Source organism: Sycon ciliatum, chromosome 12, assembly GCF_964019385.1.
Source record: "Sycon ciliatum chromosome 12, ocSycCili1.1, whole genome shotgun sequence".
NCBI classification, from domain to species: Eukaryota; Metazoa; Porifera; class Calcarea; order Leucosolenida; family Sycettidae; genus Sycon; species Sycon ciliatum.
Genome location: NC_088654.1, coordinates 19,313,031 through 19,331,542, shown reverse-complemented (window position 1 = coordinate 19,331,542; position 18,512 = coordinate 19,313,031). Strand labels below are relative to the sequence as shown.

At 47.7% G+C, this 18,512-nt stretch overlaps 1 protein-coding gene across 1 annotated transcript in view; it reads right to left on the bottom strand.

Annotated features, from left to right (window-relative positions):
• LOC135828494 (uncharacterized) overlaps positions 1–18,512 on the bottom strand; it is a gene marked incomplete at its 5' end in the record, with an annotated part of 20,039 nt that extends 1,527 nt beyond the window's left edge. The window contains 4 exon segments of the mRNA XM_065340938.1: positions 1–146; positions 1,748–2,176; positions 10,067–10,631; positions 17,788–18,512. The exon segment at positions 1–146 is cut by the window's left edge and continues 1,527 nt beyond it. Coding sequence (XP_065197010.1) covers positions 1–146; positions 1,748–2,176; positions 10,067–10,202 — 711 coding nt within the window.

Below are 18,512 nucleotides of genomic sequence, written 5' to 3'. Positions count from 1 at the left end.
GGTGGTGTTGGTGAGGAGCTTGTGCTGTCGCCGCTTGTTCAGATTAGCCTTGCAAGAGCAGAACATCGCCATTGCTAGCAACCCAACCGCCAAGGACACTGCACCGACAATGTACGTCAACTTGTTGAGACACATGTCCGACGTGCCTGCGAAAGAGGATAAGAAAAGAAAGAAAAACCTCGCTCACACATTTCTCTACGTGACGTAGGGCAGAACAGATGTTCTTTACGTTAGGCCACGCCGTTTTTTTCTATGTTTCGCGTCACCTTATCCGATGAAATCAATGAGGGAGGGCGAAAAAAATAAAAAAGCCATCCAAAAAAAAACAGTGTACGTGCATTGCATTTGTACATAATTGTGTACAGTGAAGCGACGCGGCACTGTTCATGTACATTTGCTGTATTTTCATCATGTGTTTTACCAGTTTCCGTCTTTGCTAATTCGTTTCAAATTCAATGTATCCCTTAGTTGTCATCACCCGTCCTCTATAGTTTTACCTCGTTCTGGCGCCCATTTCCTTAAATCCCCTCTCTTCAGTTTATCTGTGGAATGGAACAAACTTCCAGAACACATCCGCTGCGTTCAGTCCTCTGTCAATTTTCGCATTGCTCTAAAGGCTCATTACTCTCAGCATAGATATTCTCTGACTGGAATTCCGAACTTTTCCGTTTGAGAATTTTTTTTCCTTGAAATTAATCCTTAATCCTTGCTGGGTTTTTTTTCATCTAAATGTCCCGCTATTATCTGCAGAGGTGATTTCTTCCCTCGTCGATTTCTTTCCTGCTTTTATACCTCGATATTTAGGTACTTGTTTCCCTTCTTCCCATGCTTCATCTTCCACTCTCCTCTCCCCATTTCCCCATTTTTCTTGCGATATTTATGTGGGAGACTTCCGTGATAAGCATCCATTTGCTTTTGGAGAATCCTTTTAAATAAATACAAATACAATACATTAACATGTCCATGAATAGCAGATTACATGAGTGTATCCCCTCTGCCATGCTTGTGGTCCAAACACAGGAGGCATGATGATTGTGTGACTTGCGGCCCAGCTTATTGCACACACATGTACATGTACAATGTACATGTGTGTGAGCTGAGTTGCATTTTCCGGTTTTCTGGATTTGCATTAAATTTGTATTGCATTTTCCAAAAAAAAAAAATTTTTGTTCCGTTTTTTTTTTTTGAACTCCGGCTGTACAGTGTGAAATACATGCGCGCGGGGGAGGCGAAACATAGATAAAAACGGTGTGGCCTTACGGGAACGCGACGAGAGTTCCCGGGATTCTTCGCGTCGCGTTCCCGTAACGTAGAGCAGACCCCCACTACTGGTATACACAGCAACTTGATTGTAGGATGATGAGATAGCATCGCTTAGCTGCTAGTGCGTGTAGCAGCAATACCCGGGACAGAACTGTGCAGAAGACAGCCGTTTCCCAAGACCTTTTACTGCTGTGACAGGTCAGGCTATGGCTTCGCTCCCGTCATGAGACATGTAACAAGCTACCGTAAAGCCGGAACAATTCGGTGGAGTTTTTTCTTTCGGTAACTTCGGTACAGGTAATTTTTACCTAAAATAAAGCACGACCAAAAATTAAACCATGCCATGCCACACAGTGTGCAAATTGCATTTTTGGATCTGGAAAACTGGTTTAACGAAATTTCCGCGATGCCAAACCGTTGATTTTTGGGAAATACCGAACATATTCCCCCCACTGAAAATTCCCAGATTTACAGGATGACTTACAGGTCACGTTCGGGCTGGCACTGTTGCCAGCGTCACCAGTGCTGCCTGCTGGAGTGTCTGCGGTGCTGGTCACTGTCTGGTTGCTGGGTACATGGCGCATGCTGCTTGTGGCCAGGTGCTGGGTGAACGTTTCACTGACACTGCTGTCAGCACTGCTGCTGTTTTTGTTTGAACTTCCGCCCCGGTTACTTGGGCTGCTTCCCTGGGTACTCATACCCACGCCCGGGGTGCTTGTACCCCAGGTCCGGGTGCTTGTACCCCAGGTCCCGGTGCTTGTACCCCAGGTCCGAGTGCTTGTACTGCTGGCCTGGGTAGTGGGACTGGGATGCCTCGTTGTCGGTGCGTGCGTGGTGACGAGGGTGCCTGCTGCGGTGTGCTGAGCTGCAGTGCTGCTTGTGGCAAGGCTGGTCGCTAAAGCACTCCCACCACCTACACAACACAACAAAACACCGCAAGAGAACAACACATCATCAATTCGCTGCTGAAAGGAAAGTTGAGGTTTAAAAAAATTCTACGTCGCGTGAGAGTTTTCCGCTTCCGCAGGAACGCCACCACCCTCTAGGATCCCCATCCACGGCATCAAGAGTAGATAAACAAGAGAGAGCAACTCCGGATCTCTCCTGCACAATCTGCAGATACCCCCGCCCACGGCGGAACTTTTGTTGACGTCACCTTTTTTTCAGAAGAACGCGCATTTTGCTGCAGAGCAGTGTGAGAGCACGTGCTGGGCACCGGCTTTGTAGTGCAAATGCGGCCAAGTGCACGAGGGAAAACTTTCCAAAAGACTCATAGCGCGTGCGTCGTCGAAAAGATTACGTCAACAAAAAATTCCGCCGTGGGCCAACCCATCCGCGAGTTGCACACTCTTGTTTATCTACTCTTGACTGCATCCATGAGCATCCTGAGATGTAAAGTTGAGCAAATATTCGCACCTAACCCGCATATTCGGAGCGATGCTGCTTTGAAAAAGGGTACGCTAGTTGCAGTGTGCGACTCTTGCATGGGTTTGGGAAGGTGAACCTTGTCATTAATGCCCACGACGAGCCGTGGGCGACTGGAATCCCCAGCTACACTGCTATGTACGCCATTTTTTCCGTTTTCCGAGCACGCACCATACAGACGCACCATTAGTATATTATTATTCTCGTATCCGTTCCCAAGGGGAACTCACGACAATGGAGTGAAAAACATAAACAAAAATAAAAAAACATGGTGATGTGGAGATAATAGTGTTGCATACATTGAGTACAAAATAATACAGATACAATCAGTGCTTCGGATGCCTGTGTAGACCCTGATACAGGTCCTCCCTCATTATAACGAGTCCGGTTTATTTATTTATTTATTACAGCATCTCATAGCACAGTGAGAACACCGGCCAATACAAAGAGAGAGGGTGTTAGCCAACCACGGCAAGGAAGGGAGAAGGGGAGGAGAAGAAAAAAACGGTTACTACATAAACCCCGTTAGTAAATAGAAATCTGAAATCCCCTGGCGAAATGTGGTCTACACAACTGTTTACAGGTCCGCTTACGACCAGGTCCCTGGACAGCCAAACCCTCAGTATAAGATAATATTGACCATGCAGGACCAAGGCCAAAACACGTAGGATAAAGCGGAAAGAGGAAACGTATTATTATTATTATTATTATTATTTCACCGTCCAATGGCAGAAGCCAATGCAAAGGAGGGGGCGTTAGCCAGCCATGGCAAGAGAAGAAAAAAAAAGAAGAAAGAATGAAGGAAAGAAGATGATAATCGGAAGAAAATAATGCATCAGCGGGGTGAAATGTATCGCTATGTTGACCATGGTGGAGAGCGGCGAGATAAGCTAGCAAAAGAGGCGAGCGAGCCTACAACGTGGCATGACATTTAACATGGTCTATGAACTGTCTAATATTGGATATTGTCTTCATTTCCATGGGCAGCTTGAGCCAATACGAGTATGCAGAGAAGATAGGAGATTTGGTAAACATAGTTGACAAAGCTCTGGGAAGTACTATGCCATTGCGAGTGTCCCGTGCGAAAGTAAACCAATTATACTTGGTGAGATGTTCAGGGACAATGTTGAGTTTAATACGATGGACCAGAACGCATGACTGTCTCTGCGACAGGATAGAGATGGGGCTGGTGGAGGCCAAACTATATAGATCAGTAGAGGGGAAAAGAGTGGGTTTACGAAAAATAATTTTCAACACACGTTTATGATGTATTTCTAGTGTCTGTACAGCAGATTTACTAAGCAGGGAATGCCAAGCAGTGGCGCCGTACAGAAAGATAGGAAGGAGGTAGCATTTATAAAAGAGACGAATACATTCGGGAGACAAGTGGGAGCAGTGAGACATCAGGCAACCTACAGATTTGCTAACTTTGTTGCATACAAAATCTACGTGAGAATTCCAGGACAATTGCGAGTCAAATACAACACCCAAATGCCTGTGCGTATCTACAATAGTAATATTAATAGCCGAATCAAGTCCGGGAAGGGTAAATGTAGGAGGGTGGTCTATTTGAGGGTGAAAGACTATTTCTGTTTTCAAGATATTGGGTTTCAGACGCCATGACAACATCCATTCATGAACAACATTGATTCCAGTCTGAAGCTTCGTACACAGGTTTGCAATGTCAGCGTCAAACTGAATGAGGGCTGTGTCATCAGCAAATAGTGACAAACCATCTATACAGTCAGGTAGATCGTTTATATACAACAAGAATAGTAGAGGCCCCAGTATAGATCCCTGGGGGACTCCCGACTTCACAGGCAGTGGGTCTGAGAGTACCCCTTCGACTGACACTGATTGCGTTCTATCTGTTAGGTAGTCCGTAATCCACGCCAGAGACGCTCCGGAAACATTGTACATCGCAGATAATTTAGCTAGGAGTCCACGGAACCATACCGTGTCAAACGCCTTGGCTAGGTCGAAAAAACACATGCCAACATGTTGGTGGTCATGACGAAGGGCCACAATGTCCTGCACAAGGCGTGTCAGCTGCATGGTGGTTGAGTCTCCTCGTTGAAAACCAGATTGGACTGGGGCAAGGGCCGGCGACACATGAGCATAAAGCTTATCAAAGAATAATCGCTCACATAGTTTCGATACACAGGACAACAAGGAGATAGGACGGTAATTGCTGGCTTGTGACTTGGAGCCTTTGCTCTTGTAAACCGGAACAACCTTCGCGAGTTTCCATGCTGCTGGAAATTTACCCGTCGAAAAGGACACATTAAAAATGCGGCAGAGGGGGTACGAAATCGACGGGGCAAGTTTCTTCAGGACATCATTCGTAATGGTGTCCAAGCCAGGACTGCGGCGAGACTTTAGTCGGGCGATAGCCTTTCTAACATCCGCAGTTGTGGTGATAATCTGAACAAATGTTTCAAGAAGTTGGCTGTGGGCACGAAGAGCTGGAAGTGATAACGACGGATCATCCGGCACAGCAACGGAGGCGAACTGCTGGTTGAGGACTGTAGCCTTGTCGAAACTGCCAGAAACTGGATGACCGCCTTCATCAATGAGGTGAGGAAGGCCACGATCCTGCTGACGATTCCGCTGAGAACGAACAAACTGGTACATGTTAAGGTTACCTGACGCCATGCTGGCCTGTATAGATGCCAAATAGTCACGGTGAAGAGATCGAGATAAGTTTCGTACTCTGTTACGCTGAACTTTGAAGGCAGACTGGTTAGCTGGGGTTGGGAACTTCCTATATCGGCTGTAGAGTTCGTACTTCAACTTGATGGCAAGTACTAAATCTCGATTAACCCACGGAGGATATTTCCTAGATACAGCTCGCTGGGTGGAGGAAGAGATTTTCCGATAAGGCGACAGGTAGTGGGAAAATGCATCATTCAAGGAAGAGGAGAATCTGGCTAATGCGTCGTCGACATCTGGTGTGTCCATGAGATCATACCAGTTGAGCGAGGAAAGGTACATATTTACTGCTACCCAGACAGAAGGTGGCACTTGCGCAAAATTGTATGGAGTGGCTGGGGAACTACGGGCAGGATAGCATGGTACTTCCTTTGTAGGCATTCGGGTTACAGTTCTGTAGAAAAGGGTGGTAACTACCTGTGAATGGTCGGACGCACCAAGCGGGGCAGCATCGTCGACAGAGAATACTGATTGAGGACGATTGGTAGCGAGCAAGTCTAGGCACGACAGGGTTCCGTTTGGAGAGGTGTGAGTGGGAAAATCTACCAGCTGGGAGAGACCGAAGCTGGAGAATATATGCGAAAGTTCCTTTCCAGCGCGTGATGTAGCGTCACCGCTCCACCAGTCAGAGTTGTGAGCATTGTAGTCACCAGTGAGGAATATATCAACGGATGAGAGGTCTACAGCCCGTAGGGTATCCGTCATCATGTCACAAAATGAGGTAAGTTCAGGTAGGGATTGCGAAGGAGGGCGATACTGACAGCCAATGAGTATAGGATTAGCACCCAGGTCTGCAGGAAGTCCAAGCTCAACCCATATGTTTTCGCATTGGGGAGAGTCAAGGTCTGAGCGCTGGGCTGCATGCAAAAATGTCCCATCTCGTACAAGGATGGCAACACCACCATAACCTCGGAACTGGGCCCTTTGGTTCGCTGGTATTGGCCTATCTCGACGGAAGCACGTATAACCGGGTACACTGAGCATATGTATCGGGCAGAGCCAGGTTTCTGTCAGACATAGGATAGTCGGTGTGTTGGATCGACACAATGCATGGAGTTCAGGGATTTTGTTCGACACGGAGCGACAATTAATCGTAACAATAGTGATGTTATGTTGAGTCTTAGGAAAATATGGGAAGGCCTGGGCGCTCAGCGGTGCGGAAGCCATCATTCTGACGACGTGGAGGTTTTACCTGGTTTGTTCGTATTTGAATCTGCAAACCGCCACTTTCTTACGGTGTGCTGGATAGTTGCAGGCCAGAATCCGTCACCCAGTACCTTTTCCGTAGCTGAGGCTGGGAATGTCACTCTGGCGTAAGCTGTTCCGAAGGTGCGGGATTCCAAGATGGTGCAGTTGAGCACATCCACTGCACGCTCTTGACACCAATCCTTGATGGAGTCGGCACTGCAGCCCATGTGGACGTTTCCTACATAGAATATCGCTTTGTCCACCTTTTCGACACCTGTCAGGACTACAGGGTTTGTTTCGACCGTGGGCATAGGCTTGACGTACCGAGATGTGACCCGACGTCGTACAACATCGACCCAAGAGCTCTGTCCATCTGATTTGTTGCGGGAACTGCTGTCCGTAGTGACGTGACCGTTGCCAGCAGGTCTAGGTGCTGTACGAGTAGTGTCGCTGGACTGGGAAGCGGCACGTGGTTGCGAGTGCATACCGGTAGTACGGTCATTTGAACTTGAGCGTGCATGCTGCGATGTGGAGGTGTGCTGTGATTGCGGTGCAGTGGTGATGGATGTGTCAGTTTCATACAGGGAGGGCTCTACGGTAACTTCGTTAGCACTTGTGCGACGGTTGTGGGTGTCATTGGCAGTTTGAGAAAGTGCGCCTGTAGTGAAGTTCCTCAGCTCTAGTACTTCCAATTTTAGGCTGGAAACCTCATCCCGAAGTGAAGAAACAATGGCATTATCATGCTTCGCTTGCTCAAGTTGCTCTCTTAGCTCTATCACCACACATACAAGCTCGTTTAGAGACTTCAGACTACTACTAGTACTGACCTCATTGGCCTTGATCGGGGTTACACCCACACCAGCTTGTCTTAGGGAAACCACAAGATCAACTCGGCTCTTTGACTCGGCTCCGTCAATAGGATGCTGTTTGGCAAGATGCCGCAGCTCTTCGAAAGTCAGCAAGGCGAGGTCGATGTCCATATTCAATGCCATATTCCTAGTGTGTCCAGATCAAGTTCTCTGCCACAGGGACCTAAAGTAAGCGGAGCTTAAAAACTTGCATCCGCACCTCATGTACATGACACACCGATTATGTCTATGTATTCGTGAATATGGACGATCCTTTGCATCCAAGGAAGAGTTATGTTGGAGTAACTTGGAGATTTTCAATTATCTCATAACGAGTTGAAGCATCGATAATTTATGTTGTATCGAGGGTAGCCCCGGTAAGTACGAAGTAGTGCCTATTTCACCTTTAGCTGCAAGTCCTGCTACAAGATAAGTCTCGTTATAAGATAACTTTTTTGATGGCCCAGAGATTATCTACTAACGAGGGAGGAGCTGTATAGTAGTGAGCACAAGCACCGTCCACACACGTAAGACAGTCCATGTGTTCATGTGATGGCCGAGCACCATACACAAACAATATTCTCAACACGTCATTTACAGTGAGACGCCGGTATAGCGAGCATCCATGGGTCCACGGGTCGTACAAATCTGTTTAATGGAACTCCCCAGACCCGGGCAGGTTGGACCCGGGCGCTGGTCGTAACTAGGAATTGCCCACAAGTGAGAACAAGATCAGTTGTCTGAAGATTGCCGGAATTGTTTCTGGCGTGAAACTAATACTGGTCTGACTATGGGTGACTGGCCCGAAACGTCAATAATTTTTTCGACATCACTAATAAAAGAATTGTCATCCAGCGCATGCGCCGAGAGTGAGTAGCAACTAAATAGAGCGGTTGTCAGTTGACAACCCCCCTTTTATGAAACTAATAGTCACAAAAACTCAGACGTGTGGTACTCTGTGACTCGTGTAATACAGCTCTGCTACTGTCGGCACCAAGCACTCTATCGAACCGGAGGACTCCGCTCTCCAAATCAGAACATACATACGTTTCGCATGCAAGTAGGTACTCTCAACGATTCGATTGAGTATTCGAGGGTGGCGTGGGCCGCGTACGCCTTGACACTGCTTTCGTCTGATTGGTTGGATCTCTTCGGCCACGAGTGTAAAATAGTGGTTTGAATCTTTAAAAACAAATTGCCCACTGCTGTAGACAGCAAGCTGCTTCGGCCACATTAGCCTCATCAGTACAGCTCCGAGCTTTAAGTACCAGCCATGGTGCAAAGGAGGCACGGCAGACGTTAAGATAGCTTGTTGAAAAATAAATAATTCTAGATTTCTTCTTAGGTGAGGACTACATGTACACCATAGCTTAGTGGGAGAGAATTGTTGGCCGTAAATGAGGGTCCCTGGTTCGACGAGTCATGGTGGCGACATTCAATTTTTTCTTCAGACTTTTCCCGTTCACACCTTTCCCTCAAACTACCATAATTCCCTGAAGATAAGTCTCACCATTGTACACTAAATGTCACGGCCAACAAAGGGGGTGCGACGGCGGCGAATCGCGCATGATTACTGCTGAAGTGAACATTGAAAGGATATGACATAGCGCTACACCTGGACATAGTGCAGGCAGACATAGTGGGATGGTCTAAGACCATGATTGAGAAACAGAGGGTACCAGGTTCAAGTCCTGCTTGGAAGCGGAAGGAATTATTCCAGCCGTGCTGCGACCCACAGTTAATTGGGAACTCGTGGGCTGGCACGAGGGTAACATGGATGCAGCTAGTGGGATTTCGGTCTTTGATCACTTGGTGGTGGGTCTGATCTACTCACCTCCCACCGTTTAGGCGCTGCATCTGCACCTTGATCCTAGAGGGTGTTGGCGTTCCCACGGCGGATGCGGAAAACTCGGCTTCCAGCCGAGTCTCACGCGAACCGTGAAATTTAATTTTAATTAGACCTGGACATGGGGGTGCGACTTACAATCGAGCGCGAAGGGTGATTTACTATACAGTATAGACAAATGTGGACACAAGTTATGCGATCGAGTTCACCAACTAAAACAGATTTTGGAACAATCAAAAGTGCACAATCTAGCGCGAAACATTTTTCCACATTTTTTCAGGTTACAATTTGTTCATCATCTGAATTCTTAGCTTACAAGCGAGTGCAACTCACAATCAGAGAAATACACATGTTAGGGGTCGTCCACAAATATCAATATTTTTTTAGAGAAGATATTCGTTCGTTTGGGGGGGGGGGGGTGGTCCCTGTTCGTCTCAACCTTTTGAGAAAGAAAACGATCTCTAAATTTGGAAGGGCACTGTGCAAACATGCAGTTGATGGCCTACACAAAGTGAAAGTCAACCCCAAGAATACAGCCATGGCAAGGATGAGAGACTGTGGCAATGTAAGCCTAAGTTTATGGTGAATTTGGACTTCCTGTTGGTCGTGTTTTGCGGCGAGGAGATTACACTTCATTAAAAAAGTATTGATACCCTGCATAAACGTGTGTACGTTCGTTTCAAGGGGGGGGGGGGGAGATAGGGGTCCGGGAGACATGAACAAAAATCGTCTTGAAAAAAAGATCGATAATTATGGATGGCCCCTTATGCAGGAAACCTCTTACCTGGTGTTCTAGCGCTGGCAGTGTGCAGATAGCTGATGAGCATCAGTACATACACCACCGTCAACTGTCTAGCCAGCTGTTGCCACCGGTATGACTGCCGGCGGCAGGTGGTTGCAGTGGGCGAGTCGGGTGACATGATCACGGGTACTGAAAGAGGCAAGTCGACGGCTGCGTGAGTGTGTATGTGTGTGCGTTCGTGCGTGTGTGCGTGTGTGCGCGCGCGTACGTGTGTATGTGTGTGTGTGTGTGTGTGTGTGTGTGTGTGTGTGTGTGTGTGTGTGTGTGTGTGTGTGTGTGTGTGCGTGTGCGTGTGTGCGTGCCTGCCGGGTGATGCTGAGATTGTTCAGCTGTGCATGCAGCAGTGCAGCACTGCTGCAGTGCTGCACTGCAGTGCTGTTCGACTGGCAAAATTAGCAGACAAGCGGAGTCTGCGGTGTGTGGTCCCGGTCGCGATCCTTCAGTGTTTGGCACCTTCAACGCACATACCCTACACACTCTACACAGACTGGCCGTATGGTGGTGAACAGCGGTCGTGCTGTGCTTGCACTGCTTGCTCCTTGAAGATCTGCAGGAATTGAAGGGAAAGCATAGGCTCCTGTGTCCAGCACTCAAATCCTTATCAAAAGAAGAAGAAGAATATTTGCGGGATAAAAGTTCAGCATCGCTTGAATGTTCAGAAACACACAAACTAGCCTTCGCATCCGCAGGCCACCAATATGCATTTTCACCTTAGTGTCGAATGCTGACCTCACAAGCGAGTCAGGGGAGAGGAGGTTAGTCTCTCAACCAATCGAGCGTGTAACGGCCCATAATCCTGTAAACTGCAAAAGAACTCTTTTTTTAAACGCCTCAAGCCGAACCCCCTTCCCATTCGTTACTGCTGTCTTGGTCTCTGTATCTCATTCTGTGTGTGTTTCTCTCTCACACATACATACACTGTCTCCCCTCCCCCTCACATCCTGATAGTGAATTAACAATGAGCTGAGGCGGGCGGGGGGGGGGGGGGGGGGGGGAGAATGAGTACAGTCAACTTTGCATATAACGACACTCGGTCGGGCATCAGAAAAGTGTCCTTATTCGCGAAGTGTCGTTATACCCAAAGTCTCATTATACGTGTTACAGTTAGAAGGGACTTTGCTCTGGGCATGGAAATTCTGTCGTTATTGGCGAATTGTCGTTATTGGCGAATTGTCGTTATATCCGCAGTCGTTATTAGCGAAGTTGACTCGGTGTAGATGGTATACTGCACATCGTGGAGCCCCACACTTAACACATCAACACACGTCAAAAACAGGTTAAATAGATGACATGGAGACGACAGTTTTAGGATTGCAATCAAGAGGACAAGCTCATTGCACATGCATGTAGTTACCATTTTCAAGCAGTGTCAACCGGTGGAAACAATGTGCAATGGCAAATAAATCAAAAACCTGGGGTTCGACTTTTTCGAATTGTTTCTCTACTGTTCCGTTCATTATATTTATCATCGCTCTTTTTAAATAGCAACGAATAAAACTAATTGTGCACTCATACCGAAGTAACACAGCAAACACGTGTAATACACAATGTGATTTGCGACGGCTATCATTGTGCCGTCGCACCATGCATGTACCATGCACGGGAGCACGAATGAGTCATTTTATTAAGACAGCCTACACTGGCTACAGGCTCTGTGCTACTGTCGTGGACATCAAAATCCGATTGGATGACCGGAGCCAGCGCCCGTACTGCTTTAAGCGCGCACATGCACTGTAGTTTGTTCACATACCGTAAAATTCCCTAAATAACGCCCACCCTAAATAACGCCCATGTCCGATAACAAGCCCAGTTTTAGGCGGTGTACACTTCAAGTCCGTTTTAGCGCCCATGCTTGAAATAAGCCCAGGGCGTAAAGTGGACTCAAAATGACCAGCGCGCGAGCATGCGTTCGCGTACAAACTGTAGCCATGCCGGTACCTGTTGTGCCTTGTACTTACCATAGCAAGTGGTTTACGTATCAAATCTGTAATTTATCGCTACATTCTCGGTTACGACCAAATGTCCAGCTGTGGTTTGATGTACCTGTACCTCGCTCAGTGTGGATCAGGGAGTACCGGTAGTATACTACATTATATACGATCATGTATTATACTACTCCCTGGTGTGAATGGTGGTTCACTGAAACTAGTGGGTTGCTGCTATGTAGACTGATCTTCTGCAGATTGCGTCCGAAATAACGCCCATTCCCTAAAATAAGCCCATGCCCAAATATACGTCCGGTTTTTGACGAACTGCAAAGTATACGCCCCGGGGCTTATTAACGAAATGTTACGGTGCTACACACACTATAAACATGGACCAGCAGGGCTTGTGGCTGCAAGGCCAGCGCCCCGGCCGTGGCCGCTTGACTTCTCAACCGATTCCAGTGTCCGCTACAGTCCATGAGTGTACACTGTTTCCTGCAGAAAGGTACAGGCAGACTTGGCATGCACAGCTTCCATACATGTACGGTCGACTCCACTTATAACGAACTCGCAAATAGCGAATCTCGTAGCATGGCGAACCGCTTTCCATGTCCCAGTTTGAACCCACGGTGCAAGTGCACTTTAATTTTCTGTTGTTACGAACTTCGGCAATAAAGAGGTTATACTCATGCGAAACTTCCTAAGCTGGTTGTGTTTCTCAACGCAATAGGGCTTGAAAGTGATGACGTCAAAAACGGCCAGGGAGTACTAAGTTGACATCAGATTTCTATTTTGGATCCACTAAGGTGTGACTTTGCTATTGCCTCAGTATGTGGGTGCATAGCAACCCACTCATGTCGTATGCAGGGGTGACTTTTACTTCGCCACCAGTTGTAATCCCGCCCCCAGCAGCCAAATCAGTCAGTTTCACTGGGTACATCACCATGCTGTGAGTAAGACGGCTTGAAATGTGCTTGGATCCATATAAAACCTGGATCCAAGCGGATCCGATTTTTGAATTTTTGAAATTGTTGCTATGCTGTGACATACCACTTTCAAGCCCTACAGTAAGATCGGGCGCCGAAGAACGCAGGGGCTCGAGCGCAGCCTAGGAAAGTTCTTAAATTTTTGATTCTAGCCAGACCGTTCTTATTCACACGCGCACGGCGAGTCGAGTGACGTCATGACGTTTGTCATGTACATGTACATGTACATGTAGTGCAATGTAGTACTTCTAAACTAGTGGGTGTCGTAAATTTTTTGGGAGTGACTGTACATGTAGCAGTTACTGTTTACATGACATGTACTCACCTCCCATACATGTACAATGTAGATCTACGTACAATGTAGATCTAGTGTTCTAAATCTGATAATTCTAGCCTGGACTGTTCTTAAATTTTGCCGGTTTTCCAGCCTGGGTGTTCTTCGGCGAGGTGTTCTTCAGCGCCCGATCTTACTGTATTGTATAGCCGATGGTAACGCGGACGTGCAAACTTTACTTTACTTTACCTACTCCTGGACAATGGTGTTCCTTGTATCAGGATTCGACTATACTAAAATAGTTACTTATTGTAGTTTGGCACTGTAAGCCATGCTACACCAGGGCGGATTGCAAAACTGACGACCCACACGCACCCACACGCCTGACAGAGTTCCGTTGCACACCGGCGCACAGCACCACATTCAGTCACGACAATAGAGAGTTTACGCTTCAAGTTTTTTCAATTTCGAAAGTGAGAAAAAAACGTGCGTTGAATTTGACTGTGTTGGAGTTGTGTGGAGAGTTTACGCTGCGCGTGCTGAAATAAGTGAAGAGGAGGTCATGGGGTCGCGACCCGAGGTTGATTCGTTGAAAAACCAAGGAGGTCATGGTGTCGCGACCCGAGGTTGATTCTTTTAGAAAACAAAGGAAAAAATCGGATTGTACTAGAGTGGACCGTATGCGTGTTAAAACAAAATGGCGTCACGATTTATTGAAAGTAGTATAGTTGGTGGAACGAGTGTTCAAACCCATTTGAACTTCATACTGTTCGTCTTCTTTTCGACATGCTCCCTTTCCATCGTCCTTAGCTTTTGTTTGTTGAGAGCTGTTTTGGCTTTCTCCTATACCTCTGGGGGATGCCAAGTGATGGATTTGAGAGGCTGGTGATGGCTGTGAGCGAGAGTTTGCCGATCGGCGTCGTCCTCGCTATAGCGATGAAAATACTAGTTACTGCGCACCTGGCAGATATCACAACACGTCGGAGCGTCCAGGAGCAAAGGAATCTTGGGTTTTCACTGGAATCTAGTTCCTCCAGCATCGTGTAGCCCACCGTCGGTGAATGGCGGTCCAGAAAGGTCGAAACTGGTCTTCTGCAGCATCTCGCAGTCCTGCGAGGCACACTGAATACGCCTGTCATGTATTCTACAAATAAAAATCACGAAGTAGTGGACTTTACAGTGATGAGTCTATTCTGTATGCTGCAAAAGACGCAGGAAATGTGACTGGTGTCCGTACACTGGACGCCAATAGCATCCCAGTCTTCTCCTGCAGGATCTGTTTGACATTGACATACCGGTATGCAGTGGGTCGACATTGGCCTGGTTTGGCAGCTATCTGCCTGGGTGGATGTAGCAGGTTTGCATTGGCGCATCGTCCAGTCCGACATTTTCTTGTAACTGTGGAGTACCGGCAGGGTTTGAGAGGTTGCTCGTGCTGTGAACACATCTCTACTGCCTGTCTCGTCCTGGAAGTGCCGTCTCGCCGCTTCCTTGCTCTACAGCCACGCCGTTATTTCGCTTTGTTTCGTGGTGCAGCTCAAAACCTGCCCAAACAACTGTGAGCTCGCAACATGGTATGGACAAATTGCACCACTCATGCTGGTTAACTAAAACCGGGATAGTCGAGTAAGCGAGTTCACTCCCTGGGCCATGGCAAGATCTGTTCAGCGCGGGCTATTCCAACCTCCAAGTGCATAGTCACCGATCGATCCATGCGATGGTGGTTGACCTACAAAGAGCCAAGGTCTACGAGTACTACTATTGGATGCTGTCTACATGCAGTCAACAAAATCAAAGTACCTCAGTATGCCCCAGAACAGGGCATGTGCATCTATAGCATGACACAACAGGGGTTCTGGCGGCACCTGTCAAACAAGCAGTAGCGACTAGTGCCAGCTACCTATTGGAGGCTAGCCGCTACAGTCTGTCACTGGAGATAATTATTATGTTCACTGTTTAGACTGAGCACAGTCAATGATGCCCAATCAATCTGCCCAATGTGTGTTCTGTTCCACCTAATTATAACGTCCCATCGCATCAACCCTACTACACGCACATGTCGTCACTCTAGCACGACTTGTGTTATTATTGTTTATTTTGATTCGCACGATAAATAGAGCACAGTAAACGTTAACTTGACCGAAGGTTAAAGGCAACTGCAGATAGAGGAACACATCGAGGTACAGGTACCGGCATCAATACAGTATCAGAGAGAAACAAACAAAATGAGAGGTACGCAGAAAAAACTCTCGTAAGCCCAAGGGGAAGTGGTTGATGAGGGATGAATGCACTCTCCACGCTCGTCTACACTGTTCGTGGAAATGCACACATACATACAATAATATACAACATAGCAATAGCATGCACAGAACCGAACAATTTCATGTTCACACATGCAAGCACAGACCTGAACATTAGTACCAAAAGCCGATACAGACAATATCCCCATACACACAGACGCACACACACACACACACACACACACACACACACACACACACACACACAATGTCCCATGTATGCGCCCGTGGCGAGAAAAGCACGCAAATCTAAAAATGCACTGGATGTGAACCCACAGATTTTCTCTTTAAGCACCGATAGCGGATCTGATTCTGAATGAAACACACACACAATACAATCATTGAATGCCCATCCGCAGATGATGGCAGGTCCTGAAAGAACAGGCAGTGTTCCAGTGATGGGGAACAGAACTTCGAGTGGCGAGTGAGGTATACACACACACACGTGCGTGCGCGGGCACACACCAAAGTATGAAGAAATAGAATCGACATCGTAGTATTCATTGGTTGGGGAATGGAAAGGAAAATAAAACATTGCTGTAGGTTATTGTTGTAAGGACACTGGGAGCACAACAGAAAGGTAAGCAACTTGCTTTGAAGCAAAGAAAGTTATTATTCCACGGATCTCAGAAGGAAGGAACGTTCCAGAATGCTGCACTGGCAACAGGCGGCCTGCATGTGCGCGGCCCCTGCAGTCGGTCCAGCTGCCGGCCTTGCAGTGCTGAAAATAATGTGCAGTACAGCATGTCACATAGTATCGCAGCCTGGACAAATAGGCGCTGGGAAGTCCTAGTTATGTGCTCACCTACACCACGATGCACCAATCTTCTGAGCTACTTTGGCAACAACTTTGTCCACTTGAGACTCCCATGGGCTGAGCCAGTTGTTGAGGGCTGCATCAAGGTGGACGGCAATGACCGCTGATGGCAAGGCAATCCGTGACACACAGTCACTAGGGCATCGTCAACATGGCGCTGAGGCTGGATCGATAAAATCAACCTTTAGGCTGCCGCGGGGTTGACAACGAGGCCGCTGTCTCGAAGCTAGTCAGTCAGCCTGGTCACCGCCATTGACGAACCAGCCGCCACCGCCAGCAGTGGCGGTAGGTTGTGACAAGTGTGGTGCAATATTGTCAGCAAATTCAGTACTCAGGATAAGATGAGTGACAAAGGGAACGTTGTGTTTGATAATATTGAAGTGAACAGGGATGATCACAAACCCTGCGCGTACTCTACCGTGAGTTACAAGAAAATTCCGGACTGGACGACGAGCAAACACCAACCTGCTACATCCAACCAGGCAGATACTATTACGATAGCTGCCAAACCAGGTCCATGCCGACCTACTGCATAATGTCACTGTCAAACAGATCCTGCAGGAGAAGACTGGGGTGTTGGCGTCCAGTCACTGAGTGTACAGACACCAGTCACATTTCCTGCGTCTTTTGCAGCATACAGGATAGACTCATCACTGTAAAGTCCACTACTTCGTGATTTTTATTTGTAGAATATATGACAGGCGTATTCAGTGTGCCTCGCAGGACTGCGAGATGCTGCAGAAGGCCAGGTTCGACCTTTCTGGACCGCCATTCACCGACGGTGGGCTACACGATGCTGGAGGAACTAGATTCCAGTGAAAACCCAAGATTCCTTTGCTCCTGGACGCTCCGACGTGTTGTGATATCTGCCAGGTGCGCAGTAACTAGTATTTTCATCGCTATAGCGAGGACGACGCCGATCGGCAAACTCTCGCTCACAGCCATCACCAGCCTCTCAAAACCATCACTTGGCATCCCCCAGAGGTATAGGAGAAAGCCAAAACAGCTCTCAACAAACAAAAGCTAAGGACGATGGAAAGAGAGCATGTCAAAAAGAAGACGAACAGTATGAAGTTCAAAATTAATGGTTTTGAACACTCGTACCACCAACTATACCACTTTCAATAAATCGTGACGCCATTTTGTTTTAACATGAATATCGCGGGTTATCTAGATTCCCGAGATTCTGGGCAAAACACCGTTGGAATTACTTGAATAAACTCACGCTTTTTTCCACTGTGAGTTGGCCCGCTGTCGCGTTGAAATCTCACGTTTCAACGTGAGATGCTCCATTTTGGCGTGAGATCTCACGTTCGAAATTGAAAAAACGTGAAGCGTAAACTCTCTAATGATTATGTCAATGACACGTCCGCACAAACTACAGAGACAGAGAGCACTTACTTGACTTCTTGAGCCGGTAGCGAGAGAGAGAGACTCACTGGCGGAAAGCAAATAGAAGCTGAGGGAGAAAGATGGGCTTGGGACTCGATACCACCACGTCCTCCCTAGGTACTCGCCTCACGCTAGAGTAGGCCTCCAACAAATCGTATGCGTGCATTCATCCATGCCCATTCGGTAGAGGAAACTGCTCGACCTGAAATACACTCGCTAACCAAAGTCATCGGATCTGGACTTCTTGTTCCAACGCGGGAGTGATCGTTCAACCGCCACCGCGAAACACTTCTTTGGCTTGAGGTTTGGGAGCCTCTGTCAAACCATCACAATTTTTAGGAAGCGTCTCTGAGCCTTGCAAGACATTTGTGCAGCCACAGGCCACCAGGCAGGGGCATATTCGCTGCGTCCCACACCTGTTCCTGACGGCCCTGGCGCGCCCCGCGCCTGTTTGCAAGACGAACACACCGCCACACGCTCACACACTGCAGCACGGGCGAGGCCGGGAAGAAGAGAAGGAAGAAAGGACTCACTTCCCCACACCTAAGCAGGCCTCGTGTTGCATCAGGAGCCTAGCAGGTGCTCAGAACGAAGGAACACTCGTACACGAGAAGACCCACAGCCTGCGGGTGCATGCTCGTCTTTGGCCCACACACACACATGTCCGACATTTCCTTCCGTGGTGTGTTCTCCGCCTGGTCGTACTGTTGACGCATGGAAGCGGATCGCCAAGG